Raw genomic sequence first — 15,717 nt, forward strand, 5'->3', positions numbered from 1 at the left:
ACTCACACACTCATAGACATAGTTGTACTCATTCATTCACATTCATCTACACTCACACGCTCATACATAGTCACAGACTCATGCTCACTCATTCACTCATACACTCACGCTCATACAGTCATATACTCACACTCACTCATTCACACTCATAGAAACTCACACACTCAGATAGTCACATAGCCACACTCACTCATTCACACCCATATGCACTCACACACTTATATACAGTCATATACACTCACTCATTCACACTCATATATGCTCACACACTCATACAGTCACATACTCACACTCACTCATTCACACTCATATATACTCACACACATATACAGTCACATACTCACACTCATTCACACTCATATACACTTACATACTCACATACTGTCAATCATTCACACTCATACACTCACATACATAGTCACACACATGCACGGTCATTCACTCATTCACACGTATTCATATACTTATCACACATGCTCTCACACTCATTCACTCTCAGAAACACAATCACTCGTTTACATGCACAGATGCACACTCACATACATAGTCACAAGTCTCACACTCCCTCACTTATTCACACTCATTCAGTCACACTCCCTCACTTATTCACACTCACACACTCATTCACACACAGACACACTCTTGCACTCACTTGCTCACACACAATCTCACCCCTCACACTCACCTTGAACTCGTTGCGGATTTCTAGCTTCTTGATGGCGGCAGCCTCCCGCACACGGACGCAGAAGTCCCAGGACGAGAAGACCCTGGCGCTGAGCGGCGTCCTGCGGCCCTGGCCAGGGAATGGCTTCTGCAGCAGCCCCTTCACCATCCTGGAAGGAGTAGAGGCCAGGGGCCTGCTGGGGAAGGTCACCCCCATGCTCCAGCCTTGGTTCTGGGCTCTGGGGTGGGAAGGGCCCTGGCAGCCCTGGGTACAGGCCTTGGCCCTGGCCTGGGTGAGGGCTGGGGGTACAGGGGTGGTGGTCCCTGCTCCTGAGGTCTGCAGGTGGGGACACAGAATTCAGACCCCAGAGCTACTGATGAACAGAGCCAGGGGCCTTCCTGCCAACTAGGGGGTGCCATGCCAAGGGAGGGGTGACCAGGGAAGACCCCCCATGCCGGAAGGGGCGGAGGCACGGCTGTGGTCTCACCGCTGCAGTGTCCCACAGAAGCAGAGGAGCAGGCAGGCCAGTGGGCTGAGCAGGTAGGCCAGGCGGATGCTGTACGCCGAGCTAACCTCAGGCCCCGCCCGGTACGCGCCATAGAAGAGATAGGTGTTGTTGAAGGCCTAGGGACATCAGGGGGGACAACTGGACATGAGCCACGTGCAGGTTCCATTCTGAGTGCTTTCTGTGTATTAACTCTCTAACTCTCAGCATAACCCATCAGGTAGGAAGTAAGAGAATCCCCATTTTACAGAGGTTCGGACAGGTTAGGTAACTCACCCAAGATCAAGCAGCTTTGAGGAACAGAGTCAGTACTCAAACACAGGGGTCCATACTGTAACCACTGTACAGCTTCCAGGGATGAGAACGTGGCTAGGCTAATCCCAGAGACCTGGACACTCTCTCCCTCTTGTCCCTTGTAACCCCCACCCCACCTGGGCTCTCAGAGCCACTGGACACGTGTTCATCTGCCTGTGGAGTGAGCCATGCACAGCAGCCTCACCTCTGACCCCATCGCTGGCGTGGCCCACTGGAAGCCGAGCTATCCCTGCAGGGGTCGGGGGTTTCTTGACAGGGATCTCCTGAGGCCAGTTCCCTAGGTATCGCAGAGCCCCCGGGCCATGGCCAGGACGGACCCCACTCACCCTACCGGTTAAGACGTTCCAAAGTTGATTGTGGAACTTCTGAAGGCCAGTCTGGGGCTGGTCACCACCGGGGCACTGGAGGGCTGTTGAGGAAGGAGAGGGGGGCCATAGAGAGGGGCCCCCAAGGCATGGGTGAGGCTCTGCTCCCTGCCAACTCCATAACCCCCACCCCAGGAGGCTGAGCAGGGGCCCTGAGACTGTCAGGAAGTGTGCTGTGTACAAGGTGGGTCCGAGAGAGTCCTAGGTTGGGCACAGGGAGGAGGAGGGTGCCCAGGGTGGGCACACTGGGTCTGGGCTGTCCCAGCTCTGAGTCCTGGACTAGCCCCAGCGGTGCAACTGGGCTTCGGGGAACTCTCCCCTCCCTGGGGGCACCTGTGGGTCACAGTGCCAGGCACTCACTGAGGCTCAGGGAAGGCGCTGGGTCAAGGGAGTGGAGCCAGACCAGGGGCAGCAGGACGAAGCCGGCGATCAGCAGGAAGGTCAGCAGGTTAAGCAGCAGCAGGAAGCGCAGGAAGGTGAAGTAGGACTGGATTCCGGTGCCAAAGAGGCCTATGGGAAGACAGTGGGGTGGACAGCGAGGTATACCAGCCCCGCGGAGTGGGCGACCAGAAGCCTCAGCTTGATGGCCCCGGCGGGGTGGCCTCCAGAGCAGTACCGCTGATAGCCACCAGGGGCGCTGTCATCCACCTAGGTTTGTGGCCTGCCTTGCGGGGGCGGGGGCTGTGGGTTGGTAGGAAAGAGGGAGCAACGGGGCAGGCGGGATGATGCCCTCCTCTTGGCTTGGAGCTGGACTTCGAGACTCCAGTGAGGGGAGGTGGGCGTTGCGGGGAGGGTCCTACCTCCGATCTCGTAGAGAGCCCCTTCCCAGAGCCCGAAGCCGCGGGCCAGCCGCTGCGCCGTCTCTCCGAGGCGCCGTCCCGCAATTTGTCTCCGGAGCTGCCATCGCTCCCAGCAAGAAGGCTGCACCCCCTCGGGCTCCCGAAGCTGCCTGCCATAAGGGTGGTGATGGGGCGCCTTGAGTCACCCACCTACCGTGCCCACCAGGGAGGGCAGAGCAGCGCCCATGGGCTCTGGGATCTCTCCATCCCCTAGGTGCGTCTTTGGGGTGTCCCCACCCTCCGCCCTAGAGCGCGGGCACCCACCGGATGACGCGCTTGTCCACCATGGCGTAGGGCAGCGTGCGCACGGGCGCCCTGGAGGAGCACAGCCTCTCCATCTCCTGCTCGCACAGCTCCTCTACCCGAGGCTCCCCGGGCTCCTGCTCCCCAGGGATCAGCCCCGACAACACCGACCGCTGCCGCAGCATCTCTGCGCCACCGCTAAGGCTGGGCCGCCCCCACTGCGACTGTCCGCCGGGAAAGGGGTGCGGGGTGCCGGGAGGGTGGGTCTCGAGGTCTTGTCCCTGGCATGACCAGAAACGAAGAGAAAGAACCCTGGTCAGTCCCGCTCTGCCTCTCAAAGCAACACGCGGTGCCTCAGTTTCCCCATCTGTGAAAGGGGGAGAAAGGCCCAACAGACAGGGCAAGACGGGTCGCCACAGGCAAAGCCAAGGCCAAGTGTGGCCATGCGTGGCCCCAAAGTCTGCTGCCCTCTCCACCAGCTACCTGTGGCCGCAGGTCTCCCGCGTCACCCTTAGGTGGGAGAGATTCCCCATGTCTCCATAGGCTGATTCTCCCCTTGGGAAGACAGCTCTGTCCCCAAACCCCACAGCTCCTGAGGTGGGCAGCCTAGAGCGCCCTGGCTGCCGATGTGCCGGGTCCCCCTTCTGTCTTCCTGCTAGGGTCCAGCGCCACAGGCCAGGATCAGCCCTGGGTCCCCCCATGGGACCCAGATGAAGGAGTGTCACTGAGGTTCCAGCCGTGGGACGGGACCGAGTGGACCCTCCCCCAGCAGTCCCTCCATCCTCAGTTCTCTCTTTCACTTCCTCCCTCGTTTTTGCCCTCCGTTCTGCACCCAGCTCACCTGGGCACCAAAGGACCAAGTCCCTGGAGAAGCCCCTTCCTCCGACCGTTACCTCCACGCCAGACAGGGCTGCAATGGAGCCAGCGAGGAGTCGTTGTCACATGACAGGAACCCCGGCTCCCCCCCAGTTTCCTCCGCTCGAAACCGAGACCGAGACGGCGCTTCCTGCGGCTCACGGGGCGCCAAGGGCAGGTGACAGAGTGGCAGCGGGCCTTGACGGCGGAGCCCCTGCGCGCTGGACCGGGCCGCGTGGGCTGCGCGGGCGTCGGCCCGGGGCTCCCGGGACCGAAGGAGCACCTTCTGGCAGCTGTGCACCCTGGCGGCCCTCAGACCCCGGGTGGGGGCTGCGCCTGCAGTCGCCGGAGCCGCGGCGTGTGCGCCCCTCAGCCCGCCCCCCTTCCCTCCGGGAGCTGGGGCTTGACCCTGGGAAGGGAGTTGATCCCGGAGGGGGCCTGACAGGGGGAGGGAGGCTGATCCAGGAAGGGGTCCTGACTCGGGGAGGGGGCCTGACTAGGGGAGGGGCCGTGACCCAGATGGGGAGCCAGATCCGGGGAAAGGGGCTGAGGGGGGGCGAGGGGGGGGAGGGGGGCTTCGTGAGGCTTGGGGACCGCTGGGACCGGCCCCTTATCTGTTTGCCACAGGTCGCCCAGCTCGGGTGGCCCCGGGTGATAGTGACAATGGTGGGCCCCATCACACCAGCGGCTGATTTTCCAGAAGCCTCTGGGCCGTTATTTCTCAACCTCCGGCCTCTGTCGCTGTCAGTCCCTTTCATCCAGGCTAGAGGCTTAAGAGTCACCTTGGTCATCTCTGTCCCTGTGGCTCCGGCCCTGCACAGCCCTGCCCTTCCTCCCTGCTCTCTCTTCCTCTCCTTTACGGCTGTCCACTTTTGTCCAGATACTTTAGTGACTTCCCTACCTCCTTGCCCGTCTCCCCCTCCTGTGTGCCGGAGCCCCTCCTCTGTGCCAGGCCCACAACGGTCTCAGTGGGGCATGGGGGGGCGGTCAACAGAGTTCAACAGCTAACTGGGCCTGGAGCAGTTTGGGAGGCCTTCCCAGAGGAGGTGGCCCTCTATCTGGGCCAGGGGTCATGCAAGTTCCCCGGTGGCTGGGGTGTGAAAGGAAGGGGAAGTGGTGGGTAGAGAGTGGGACTGGGTGGTGGGACCTGGAATGCTGGGCACCAGATGCGTTCGGCGGAAAACCAGTCTGAGCACCCCACTAGCCAACCACACCGACAGCTGCAAAAGAGCCCTTCCCCCGGCCCCGCCCCCTTGTCCAGTCTTCTGTCCCAGAACCCCTTTCCTGGGAGGCGCATGTCTCTTCTTGCCCACGCTGTTCTCCCGTCCACGAGGCCCCCCTGCCTGGACCTCCGGTGATCGTCGCCCATTGCTTCTCCCCACCCGGAATGCCCCCCTCTCCTGGACTGTCTCAAATCCCCGGAGCCCCTTCTCTGGGCTTCTTGCTGGCTTGCCCAAAGTCAGAACCCTCGACAGAGCTCCGAAGTGGATCTAGACTCTGGCCCAGGAAGCTGAATAACCCTCTCAGCCTCAGTTTCTCCATCTGTGAAACAGGAATGTCAGTGCCCACTCCGCTCGTCCTGGGAACATTCATTCATTCCTTCCCCTTTTTCGCACCATCTCCCCAACCCAGCACACAGGAAGTGCACGGAACACTTGCTAGATAAACAGCAGAAACCACGCCCGGATGGGGGGAGGAGGAAGGTAACCCCGTTGCCGCCAGCCTCCGTGGGGAGCTGTTTGTGAGCACAGGAGGCCCCGCGGGAGGAAGGGGTGACCCCGTCCGGCGCCGTATCGCCAGGTTCTCAGCATCCCTTACTGTGACTACGACCCTGGGAAGTGGGTAGGTCTGGAATTGTCCCTATTTGAAACTTGGGAAAACTGAACGCTTCAGAAGTTGGGGACCCCAACCAGGGGAGACTGGAGTAGACTCAGACACCAGACCGCCCTCACCCCACCTGGCCCCGGGGCAGGGTGCAAGGAGGGATCAAGTAGTTGGCAGGTGGCGGCAGAGTCGCCCACCGCAGCCGCAGCCGGAGGCGGGGCGGGGTGCGCCCAGGCCGGAGCCCGGCTCACGTGACCGCCGAGGCCCGCCTCCACGTGGGCCGCGGACCCGGACACTCCCTCTGGCCCCGCCAGACCTGCGTGAGTCACAGGTCGCCCCCTGGGCCCTTTGTTACCGTCTGGGCACCTCCCCACCGGGCCCGGTCGCTCTCCCTCCTACGGTGCAGCCCAGGCCACAGTTCCCCGCGGCTCTTGCGGGGGACAGGTGAGCCGCTCCCAGGTGAGTGGTCGAGAGGGGGCGCCGGGATCCAGCGTGGCCCCAGCCCCGGGGCTTGGGGGTCGGCGACCCTGACCTTCTCCTGCCTGCCGCCCACCCTCCCAGCCCCTGCTGCTGTCCCCTTCGGCCGGGCGGCTCCACGTCCTCCCAGTTCTGTCTCTGGGGCCACCCGCCGCGGCGGAGCTCTCTCGGGGTTTCCTGGATCTTTGACCGGAGCTGGGAGGTACGACGGAGCGCGGGAACTGCAGGCCCCCGCAGCGACCCCCGCCCAGCGCTGGGGCCCCAGGGGAGGCGACGGTGGTGTGTGCCGAGGTGGCATGGGGAGGGGCAGGAGACTCGCCGCCCTCAGGCGAGTACCACTGGTCTGGGGGGTACAGGTGGGGCGGGTCGAGGGCCCCCGGAGTTTGCTGCCCCCTGGCTGGGCTGCGGCTCCTTGGGGCAGCTGCTGCTTGGGAGGACTCGCTGTCAGCTGGGGTGGGGGATCCTAGAAACGGGCCCGCCCTGCCCGTCCCCACCTGGCTAAGGGCTCAGGAATGGTGAGCGCCGGAAGCTCCGAGGGGCCAGCCCCGGCCTCGGGGAATGGGCTGAAGTCCTCGGCGAGCCTGCGGCACCTCCCACTCAGCCCCGTGGTAGGGGTGCCGCCTTCGGCACAGCTCAGCCCCGCCTCCGCCGCTTTCCCGTTGTGGTCGGACGCGGCCGCTAGTACCCCCACATCCTGCTCCTGCTGGCCGCAGAAGAAAGGGGGCGGGGCGTTTATTGTGGGGCCTAGACTCGGAGACTAGACCCCTAGCGAGGGCACTGCTTGGCCACTGTGTCCTGAAGCTCTAGGGGACCTGCTGCGTCTGGGCACCTGCGCCTGGCCGAGGAAGCTCCCTGGGGGTGGGGGTGGGGGTGGGGGTGGGGAGGACCAGAGCAGGGTGGACCCAGGGCTGGGCCAGTCCTACTGGCCGAGTCCTTTGGGGGTGGCTCCTGATGGGGACCTTGTTATCCCCACCTCCCCTCCCACTGGTGGACAGACCCAGCCAGAGTCCCAGACAAAGCCTCACTGGTTCCAGCTGTGCCCAGTGGTGCCTGGCTGTGACAAAGGCCACTTGTTAACACCCGTCCCCCTCCCCCAGCCCAGCACCCTCGGGTGATGGAATGTGAGGAGTGATCTGGGAACAGGATGACCTTGGTACTCTGGCAGGGGTGGCGGTGACTGACCTCTGTGTATGTGTGTGAGATGGGGGCTGACTCCGAGCCTGGGCTGGATGGGGACAGCAGGAGGGGCCTGCTTCTGGGCCCAGGGGCCTTGTTGGGGGCAACGGCCCCTGTAAGAGGAAGTATGGTTGGGTTACATCAGCAGGAGAGGCCTCTGAGCTGCGCTGACCCTTCTTCTGCCGTTTCTCGCCGGGAGGGCGGGCCGCAGGCACCCCACCGCCTTCCCCTTTTCCCAGGGACTGGTGATGTCGAGGAAATAGATGGGGAACTGCTCAACCCTACACCCTTCCTTCCGGTGCTTCTTTTCCTCCCAGCAGGCAAGGGGCTCCCTTTTGGTCCAGCAGAGCCAATCTGGCATGAGGGCGGGGCTTATTTGGGGCCACCCACCTGACCGGGTGTTTGTCTGTGGATGCGGGGGGTGCTCAGGCAGCCTGCGCTGGAAGAGGCCCCTGGCTGGCCCCAAGGGAGTGGCGGTCTGGGCGTGTGCCAGGCACTGAGGCCAGTCTCTCCTCAGATGGCTAGCGGGAGGCCGCGCCCAGGCTCTGAGCTGCGCTAGGTCTGCAGACGGGTGCGGGCCGTAGACATGGCCTTCGTCCTCAATGTCCCCGAGATCCCAGAGGACTCGAGGTAAGAGCTCTAGGGCTGGGAGCCTGCCTTCCCCTCCCCCGCTGTCTTCTCCTGGGATGGGTCACCTCCAGGGAGGCCGTCTGGGGCAGGGCTAGGCCAGCCCCCCTGAACCCTGCCCCACTCCCACCGCAGTAGCCAGGAGCCCAGCCCCTATGATGAGGACGAAGTGCACGACTCCTTCCACCAGCTCATTCGGGAGCAGAGCCAGTGGGTAGCGGCTGCTGGGCCCGAGACTGCAGGGCCTGAGGCAGGGCTGGAGCTGATGGAGAGGGAGCCAGGTGCTGGAACCCCTGGGGCCCCAGGTGAGCTTGGGTGCAGGTGTGGACTGGGATGAGCCCTCCCAGCAGTCGGCCAGCCTGGGGGCCAGGGTGCCATGGCTGGGTCTCCAGGACCCCTGGACAAGCCCTTCTTGCTGTTGTAGGTGGTGGCCACCAGTCCGACCTGGGGCCTGGGGGCGCCCCTGCGTACAGCGCGGCCACGCTCCGCATCCTGGCCAACATGCCCAGCCGCACCATTGGTGAGTGGACCCCCGGCCCTCGCTGTGCCGGCCATTCCGGCAGGGCATCTGTGAGCTGAGAGCCAGACCCCACCCACCCACAGCCCAGCAGGCCTTCTTGTGTTCTAAAATCGACTGCAGAGTCACTGGGGTAAAAATAGGCTCTTGGGAACTTGCGGTGCCTGAGGGCTCCGAAACCCAGTCCTGAGGAAAGGCGAGGGGCAGCCCCTTCCTCTGTGAAAAGCCTTCTCTGTGGGAGGCCTGGAACGGAGGAACCTTGCGGAGGGAGGCCAGGCGGCCTGAGCCACCCCCCTGACCAGCTGCCTGTGCAGGCCGCAGCCGAGGTGCTATCATCTCTCAGTACTATAACCGCACGATCCGGCTGCGACGCCGGAGCAGCCGGCCCCTGCTCAGCGCCATGGGACGCTCCGCCCGGCCCAGCCTCCGCTCGCACGACCTGGAGCTGGACCCCATGGCCTACCAGGAGGAAGGTGAGAGCGCAGGGTGGGGGCCAGGCCGGGGCGCCAGCAGAACCTCCCAGCTGAGAGGCCCTCTGTGGGGTGGTGGAAACCGTCTTGATATCATGGCCCCCGCGGCAGGGTTGGGGGCCTTTCAGGCTGCCAAGGGGTTCCCACATGGTCCGTGCCCAGTAATGTTGGGCTAATTCACTCCCCAAAGTACAGGTAGTCCCCGATCTATGACGGGGTTCAGCTCCGAAGACTCCATCCTAAGTCGGTTTGGACACAGTCAAATATCTATTTTTTTATGTTTTCATTATTGCCTTTTATTATCAGTATGTTTATAAATCCGATCTTGGAACATTTGTAAGTGAACATCTGAGAATAACACCAGCAAATTGCGTCCTGCAACACTGTATGTAGTACATATTACTGACGATAAAATGTAGGAAAAAAAAAACCTCATACAGTCCTAAGCGTGGTTGTTACTTGAATACTCGTAAGTCGGGCACGGCCTGTGTGTATAAGCTTTGGGGCTGAGACCCGCAGGGCCCGAGCAGAGACAGGATCTGGCTTCCACTGTCCCGCAGAGAGGAGCCGCCAGTCGGCCTGGTGCAGGGTGGGCGGAGGCAGGGGCTGTGAGGGGCAGGCCACAGAGTGGGAGCAGGGACGCTGCCGGGGACTGACCCAGCGTCCTCCTCATTCCTGCAGAGAAGCGTAGCCTCCTGGTCAGGGAGCTCCAGGGCCTGACGGGGGCCCAGCGGGATCACATGCTCCGCAGGATGCCCCTAAGCCTGGCCGAGAAGCGCTGCCTGCGGTCAGTGCCCTGTGCTCCGTGTGGGCGGCCCACGGTCGGGAAGACGGGCCTGAGCCTGCGGTGGGCGGTTCCGGGGAGGAGGGGGCCCCTACTCGGGTCAGGCACCGGCAGCTGCTTCTGTTCCCAGAGAGGCGAGCGAGACGGCGAGGGAGACGTGGAGGGGCCAGCAGGGCCGGCGCGGGGTCTGGTCCTGCTGCAGCCAGTTCAAGTACGGCTGCGTCCTGGTAGGAGGCTCGGGGTTCTGTGCTAAGCGATTCCCGCCTGGGGTGGGACGAGGGCGCCCCGTGAATCATTCACCACTCCTCCCGCCCTCTCTCCGCGGGGTCCCCATCTGGGGTCTCGTCACCTGGGGTCTCGCCACCCGGGGTCTCCCCCCCGGGGATCTCGCCACTGAGGGGTCTCCGCGCCCGGGGTCTCCCCACCCACGGTCTCCCCACCCAGGGTCTCACCACTGAGGGGTCTTCCCGCCTGGGGTCTCGCCACCTGGGTCTGGCCCCACCCCTTCCGGCACCCTCCGCAGGGCCCCTTCCCAGGACCTTCCTGCTGCTGTCCCCACAGGCCCTGCACAACCTGGGGCTCGGGCTGCTCTCGGGCCTGCATGCGCTGACGCCCTGGCGCTACGCCCTGAAGCGGATCGGGGGCCAGTTCGGCTCCAGCGTGCTCTCCTACTTCCTCTTCCTCAAGACCCTGCTGGCCTTCAACGCCCTCCTGCTGCTGCCCCTGCTGGCCTTCATTGTGGGTGTGCAGGCTGCCTTCCCGCCCAGCCCGCCACACCCCACCCCCGCCTTCACTGGGCTGGAGCTCCTCACAGGCGGGGTGAGTGCCCCCCACCCCACCCCACCCTGCCTGTGACCCCAGCAGGAGCCGGCTCAGCGGAGCGGCCAGCTCCCGCCGCCTCCTCCACCACACCCTGCCCCTGTGGGGGTCCGTGCTGCCCACCTCGCCCTGGTTTCGGTGAGGCCTGGGAAGCCCAGGATGGCCAGGCCCTTTGTCCATCTCTGTTCTCATTTCTCTTTCCTGACCCTTCTCTTGCTCTGCCTTTCTCATCGCCCAGCTCCCCGTGTGGGTGGTCTCCCCCTGCCTCTCACAGCCTGAGGGTGGGTTGGGGCAGCGGGTGAGGTAGGTGGGGTAGGGGGAGTCCTTGACTTGCCAGGCCTCCTCTCCGCAGGGCTATTTCACCCACACCGTCATGTACTACGGTTACTACAGTAACACCACGTTGAACCAGCAGTGTGCCCCCCCGCTGGATGGCAATCAGTGCACTCGTGGGGAAGGTGGCCTGCCCTACAACATGCCCCTGGCCTACCTCTTCACCATGGGTGTGGCCTTCTTTATCACCTGCATCACCCTGGTTTACAGGTAACAGCCCTCCACCAGATGACCTTCCTCTGAACTCCGTCCATCCACCCATCCATCCACCTGTCTACCTACCCATCTATTTACATCCATCCATCCATCCATTCATCCATCCATCTGTTCATCCATCCATCCATCCATTCACATTGATCCATCCATCCATCCATCCATCCATCCATCCATCCATTCACATTGATCCATCCATCCATCCATTTACATTGATCCATCCATCCATCCATCCATCCATTGATTCATCCATCCATCCATCGATCCATTGATTCATCCATCCATCCATCTATCCATCCATCCATCCATCTATCCATCCACATCCATCCATCCATCCATTCACATCGATCCATCCATCCATCCATCCATCCTTCCATCCTTCCATCCATCCATCCATATCCACCCATCCATCCATCCATCCATTCACATTGATCCATCCATCCATCCATTTACATTGATCCATCCATCCATCGATTGATCCATTGATTCATCCATCCATCCATCTATCCATCCATCCATCCATCTATGCATCCATCCATCCATCTATCCATCCATCCATCCATCCATTCACATCAATCCATCCATCCATCCATCCTTCCATCCATTCAGTCATCTACCCATCCTTCCATCCATCCATCCACCCTCCCACCCACCCCACAAACATTCCCGGTGCTCAGCCTGTCCTCGAGGAGCGGTCTAGGGGAGAACACAGACCAATGAACAGGTCAAGGACATCTAGGAGCCCCAGAGGTGTGGCCTGGGTATTGGAGGAGAACATAGGTTAGGGCTGGTTTCCCAGAGGAGATGGCACTTGACCTGAGCCAGGGAGGTTAAATAAGAGTGGGCAGGGAAGACGTGGGGGAGGGCATTTTGGGCAATGGGAGAGACAGTGCAAAGGCCCTGTGGTGAGCCCAGCATCTTCTGTACCCACTGTCTGTGTCAGTGGTGATAGAGCCCTGAGTCCTCTCCTGGCCACATGTGGTTGGTGAGTACCAGACAGGGCAGCTCTAGAGGGCAAGGCCAGCAGTCCACACCATGGCGCCTAGTGCCCTGGGCTGGAGATGGGGCAAGGGCTGCTTGAGGCCGATTCAGTGCTGGGAGGGCTCCCTGGAGTGGGCAGTGGGGCTCAGCTGCAGGGAATGTCTTATCTGTCTTATCCCCTTGCCTCTGCTTCTCCGGCCCCATGCTCACCCCACCGCCTGGTTCTGTTTCCCCCAGCATGTCCCATTCTTTTGGGGAGAGCTACCGGGTGGGCAGCACCTCGGGCATCCATGCCATCACTGTCTTCTGCTCCTGGGACTACAAGGTGACTCAGAGGTGGGCCTCCCGCCTCCAGCAAAACAATCTCCGGACCCAGCTGAAGGTGAGCAGCTGGGAAGGCTGAGGCCGCCTGCTCCTCACCCTGGAACACGGCCCCCCACAGCAGCCTGACCCGGGTTTCACTTAGGACCAGATGTGGGGAACTGAGCTAGGAGGAGGAACATTGTGTCTGTGAACCAGACCCCGGGTGCTGGGCGTGTTGTCCCTGCCTAAGAGTGACAGGGCAGGTGCTTCCCATTTCTAAAGAAAATGCACCAACACTCAGGGTCGTTCTGTTTTCCCCCACTTGCACCCGTATGGGGCTGCCTCTGTGGTCACCTAGTGAGCATAGCCACCGCTGCTCCACGGACGTGCAGGAGCTGGGCCAGCACAGCACTCGGAAGGCCTGGGGTCAGGGTGGCCTCCATTCCCCCCAGGAGTTCAGCACCTCTGCCCGTTCGTCCATCCGCTTGTCCCAGGCTGCAGCCCCAGCTGGGAGGTCCTCTTGGCCTGAGTTGGAGGGGTCTGGGGGGCCGGCAAGCATAGCTCCCTTATCCTCACAGGAGCCCCGTGGGGAGGGGCTGTTACCTTTCCTCGTTAAAAGTGAGGAGACAGAGTCACTTGCTCAAGGTCCCAGGGCTAGAGTCAGAGCTGGCCCTCATGGAATGTTCTCTGTCTTTCTGGGGTTTCGTGCTGTGGAGGTGGCTAAGTCTTCCTTGGTGGGGGCTCCCAGGCGCAGATGCTGTTCTTGCCTCGGGAGTCCTGGTAGGGTAGGGGCCACCCACACAGACAGGGAAGGGACAGGCTCAGGAAGGCCTCCCCAGAGGCAGCAGGGAGGGGGACAGGGGCTGGGAGCTGCTGGGCAGTGCACCCCGGGACGAGGAGGCGGATGGGAGCCAGGGCGGGGTCTTTGTGCCTGGTGAGGCGGAGGCGATGGGGTCTGCGGGGGGCACCGACCACCTCTCCCTCCTCCCTGTGTTCTGTCGGGGTGTCCTCGTGCGCGTGTCCCCGTGTGTGTGTGTGGCTGGGCCATGCAGCCATGACGCCTGCCCTCCCCAGGAGCTGCTGGCCGAGTGGCAGCTGCGGTTGGTCCCCCGAAGCATGTGGGGGCAGTTGAAGAGGGTGGCTGTGCTGGGCCTGGTGTGGCTGCTGTGCCTGGTGACCACGATGGGCTGTGCCATGGCCGTCTACACCTTCTCAGAGCTCATGATCCAGGTGGGTCGTGGGGGGCTGGAAGGGGCTTGGGAGTGGGTGGAAGGGTGGGGGTGGCTCCAGCCTCTCATCGGACTCCCTGTGGGGGCGGGGCAGGCCCATGGGAGCCTGGGCACTCGACTCGACCCAGTCCCCAGTGGCCTTGGCTCTCCTGAGGCCGCCACCCAGGACCTGGAGTCAGAGCGGCCCGGGGCTCTTGCACCCCTCCCTGGGCACCCCCGCCCCCGGCCTCTGCCCCTCTCCGTCTCACGCTCCTTCCTTTCCTTTGATTTTCTGGTCTTTTTTGGTTTCCCTTCCTTTTCCAGCACCTGTGTTCTAACCCTGCCCCCACCCCGCTTCCTCTATGGTTTGAACTTGAGGCCTGGGGGGCTGTGTCCTTGAGGAGAGGGAGGGAAGGAAGTGTTGCCTCCCGGTTCAGTCCCCTCTGTCCACTGGACCCTGCGCCTCCTCCCTGGGGTAACCCCTGTCCCCTCCCCCTGTCACCTCCCCAGAAGGTGGCCACCAGCCAGGAGGCGGCACTGCTGACCTTGCCCCTGGTGGTGAGCCTCATCAACCTGGTGGCCCCCTACCTGTACCGCGGGCTGGCTGCCCTGGAGCAGCACGAGTCGCCGGTGCTGGAGGTGTACGTGGCCATCTGCAGGTGTGTGTGTGTGTGTGTGTGTGGCGGGGGGCAGGGCTGTGGCCTGGGGACTGCCTTCTGGGGGGCTCCTCTGCTTCCTGTCCCCCCTCCGTCAGCCTCCTCATCTCCCCCCACCCCAGGAACCTCATCCTCAAGATGGTCATCCTGGGCATCCTGTGCTACCACTGGCTGGGCCGCAGGGTGCGCGCCCTGAAGGGCCAGGTGAGGGGGGGGCCAGTGGGGCTGAGAGAGGTGGGAGGCCCCACATGGTCCCGGCCATGGCGGGAGGAGGGGCCTCCCCTGGCCGTCTGACTTGATGGGCTTGGTCCAGAAGGAAGATTTAGGTCGTGGTTGACTCTGGCATGTGGGGCGAAGGGTGTGGAAGGGCTGTGCAGGGGACTGCAGACCCAGGGCGGGCAGTGCAGCTGGGGCTGAGGGCCTGTCTGCTGTTTCAGTGCTGGGAGGACTTTGTGGGCCAGGAGCTGTACCGTTTCATGGTGATGGATTTCATCTTCATGCTGGTGGACACGCTCTTCGGGGAGCTGGTGTGGAGGTGAGGGGCCAGAGTGGCAGGGAGAGCTGGGTCCCGTGAGCGCAGCGCCCCCTGCAGGCTGAGTCCAGCGCCCCCTGCAGGCTGAGTCCTCGCCTTTGCCCTCTGGGCACGCCGGGCTAACCCACAAAGACAGGCAAGGCCGGGGTGGGGAGGTTTCAGGCATCATCTGGGAGGGTCTTAGTCCTTGGGAAAGCAGGGCCCCGGGCGGGAGACCCTGGGCCTCCCAAATCAGGGCCCCAAATCTCTACCCTTGGCAGTTTATTTTGTACAGGATCGTTAGAGGAGAAAAACGCCCACGAGACAGGATGTAGCGCATTTGCATTTATAGGTTGGAAAGAAAAACCAGTTTCAAAACAATGTGTCTCTTATAATCTCAGTGGTTAAGAGCTCGGCTACTAACAGAAAGGTCAGCAGTTTGAATCCACCAGCCACTGCTTAGAAACCCTGTGGGGCAGTTCTACTCTGTCCTATAGGGTCGCTATGAGTTTGAATCCGCTCAACAGCAACGGGTTTGGTTTGGTTTTCTTGTGGTAAAATATACATAACAAAACATTTTCCAGTCATTCATTTTTGCGTGTACAATTATAATCTCGGTTGTGTTCAAAGAAACAAAAGGTGGAGAGAACATGGAGGGACATTTTCAAAATGCTGGCTGGTCCCCCGTGGGCGCTGGCGTTTCAGGTTGTGTTTATTTCCTGCTTTGTGTGTGTCTGTATTTTCTCTGAGAACGCACGAATTTAGTAATACTAAAGAAAAAGACTTTTTTAGTGGACTTTATTTTTTAGAACAGTATTTAGGCTTACAGAAAAATTGAGCAGAAAGAGTCCTTTCTGTGGTTCCTTTGTTACAATTGATGAACCAATATTGATACGGTGTTATTAACTGGAATCCAAGCAGTCAAACATATGTTCTGTGTGTTCTAGACACGGGCGTGTACGGGTGCGCGCGTGGTTCGGACGTGGGCGTGTACGGGTGCGCGCGTGGTTCGGACGTGGGCGTGTACGGGTG

The 15,717-nt window shown here is 61.9% G+C and overlaps 2 protein-coding genes across 2 annotated transcripts in view; one reads left to right on the forward strand and one right to left on the reverse strand.

Moving 5' to 3' along the window:
- TMC8 (transmembrane channel like 8) overlaps window positions 1–3,837 on the reverse strand; it is an 11,817-nt gene extending 7,980 nt beyond the window's left edge. Inside the window, exons 1-7 of the mRNA XM_023729132.1 lie at window positions 3,773–3,837; window positions 2,953–3,212; window positions 2,650–2,798; window positions 2,210–2,359; window positions 1,811–1,893; window positions 1,152–1,288; window positions 686–833 (exon numbers count right to left, since the gene is read on the reverse strand). Coding sequence (XP_023584900.1) covers window positions 686–833; window positions 1,152–1,288; window positions 1,811–1,893; window positions 2,210–2,359; window positions 2,650–2,798; window positions 2,953–3,116 — 831 coding nt within the window. The 5' untranslated portion in view covers window positions 3,117–3,212; window positions 3,773–3,837. The remainder of the gene's footprint in view (window positions 1–685; window positions 834–1,151; window positions 1,289–1,810; window positions 1,894–2,209; window positions 2,360–2,649; window positions 2,799–2,952; window positions 3,213–3,772) is intronic.
- A 3,225-nt stretch (window positions 3,838–7,062) lies between these two features.
- TMC6 (transmembrane channel like 6) lies at window positions 7,063–15,598 on the forward strand. The gene is made up of 14 exons (XM_023729213.1): window positions 7,063–7,583; window positions 7,781–7,893; window positions 8,026–8,195; window positions 8,315–8,410; window positions 8,722–8,880; window positions 9,559–9,664; window positions 9,792–9,888; window positions 10,223–10,480; window positions 10,833–11,023; window positions 12,245–12,389; window positions 13,385–13,540; window positions 14,029–14,177; window positions 14,297–14,378; window positions 14,612–15,598. Exons 2-14 carry the CDS (start codon window positions 7,850–7,852, stop codon window positions 14,711–14,713), a joined length of 1,755 nt encoding a protein of 584 aa, XP_023584981.1. The 5' UTR covers window positions 7,063–7,583; window positions 7,781–7,849; the 3' UTR covers window positions 14,714–15,598.
- The last annotated feature ends 119 nt before the right edge of the window (window positions 15,599–15,717 follow it).

Source organism: Trichechus manatus, unplaced genomic scaffold (assembly GCF_000243295.1).
Source record: "Trichechus manatus latirostris isolate Lorelei unplaced genomic scaffold, TriManLat1.0 scaffold00028, whole genome shotgun sequence".
NCBI classification, from domain to species: domain Eukaryota; kingdom Metazoa; phylum Chordata; class Mammalia; order Sirenia; family Trichechidae; genus Trichechus; species Trichechus manatus.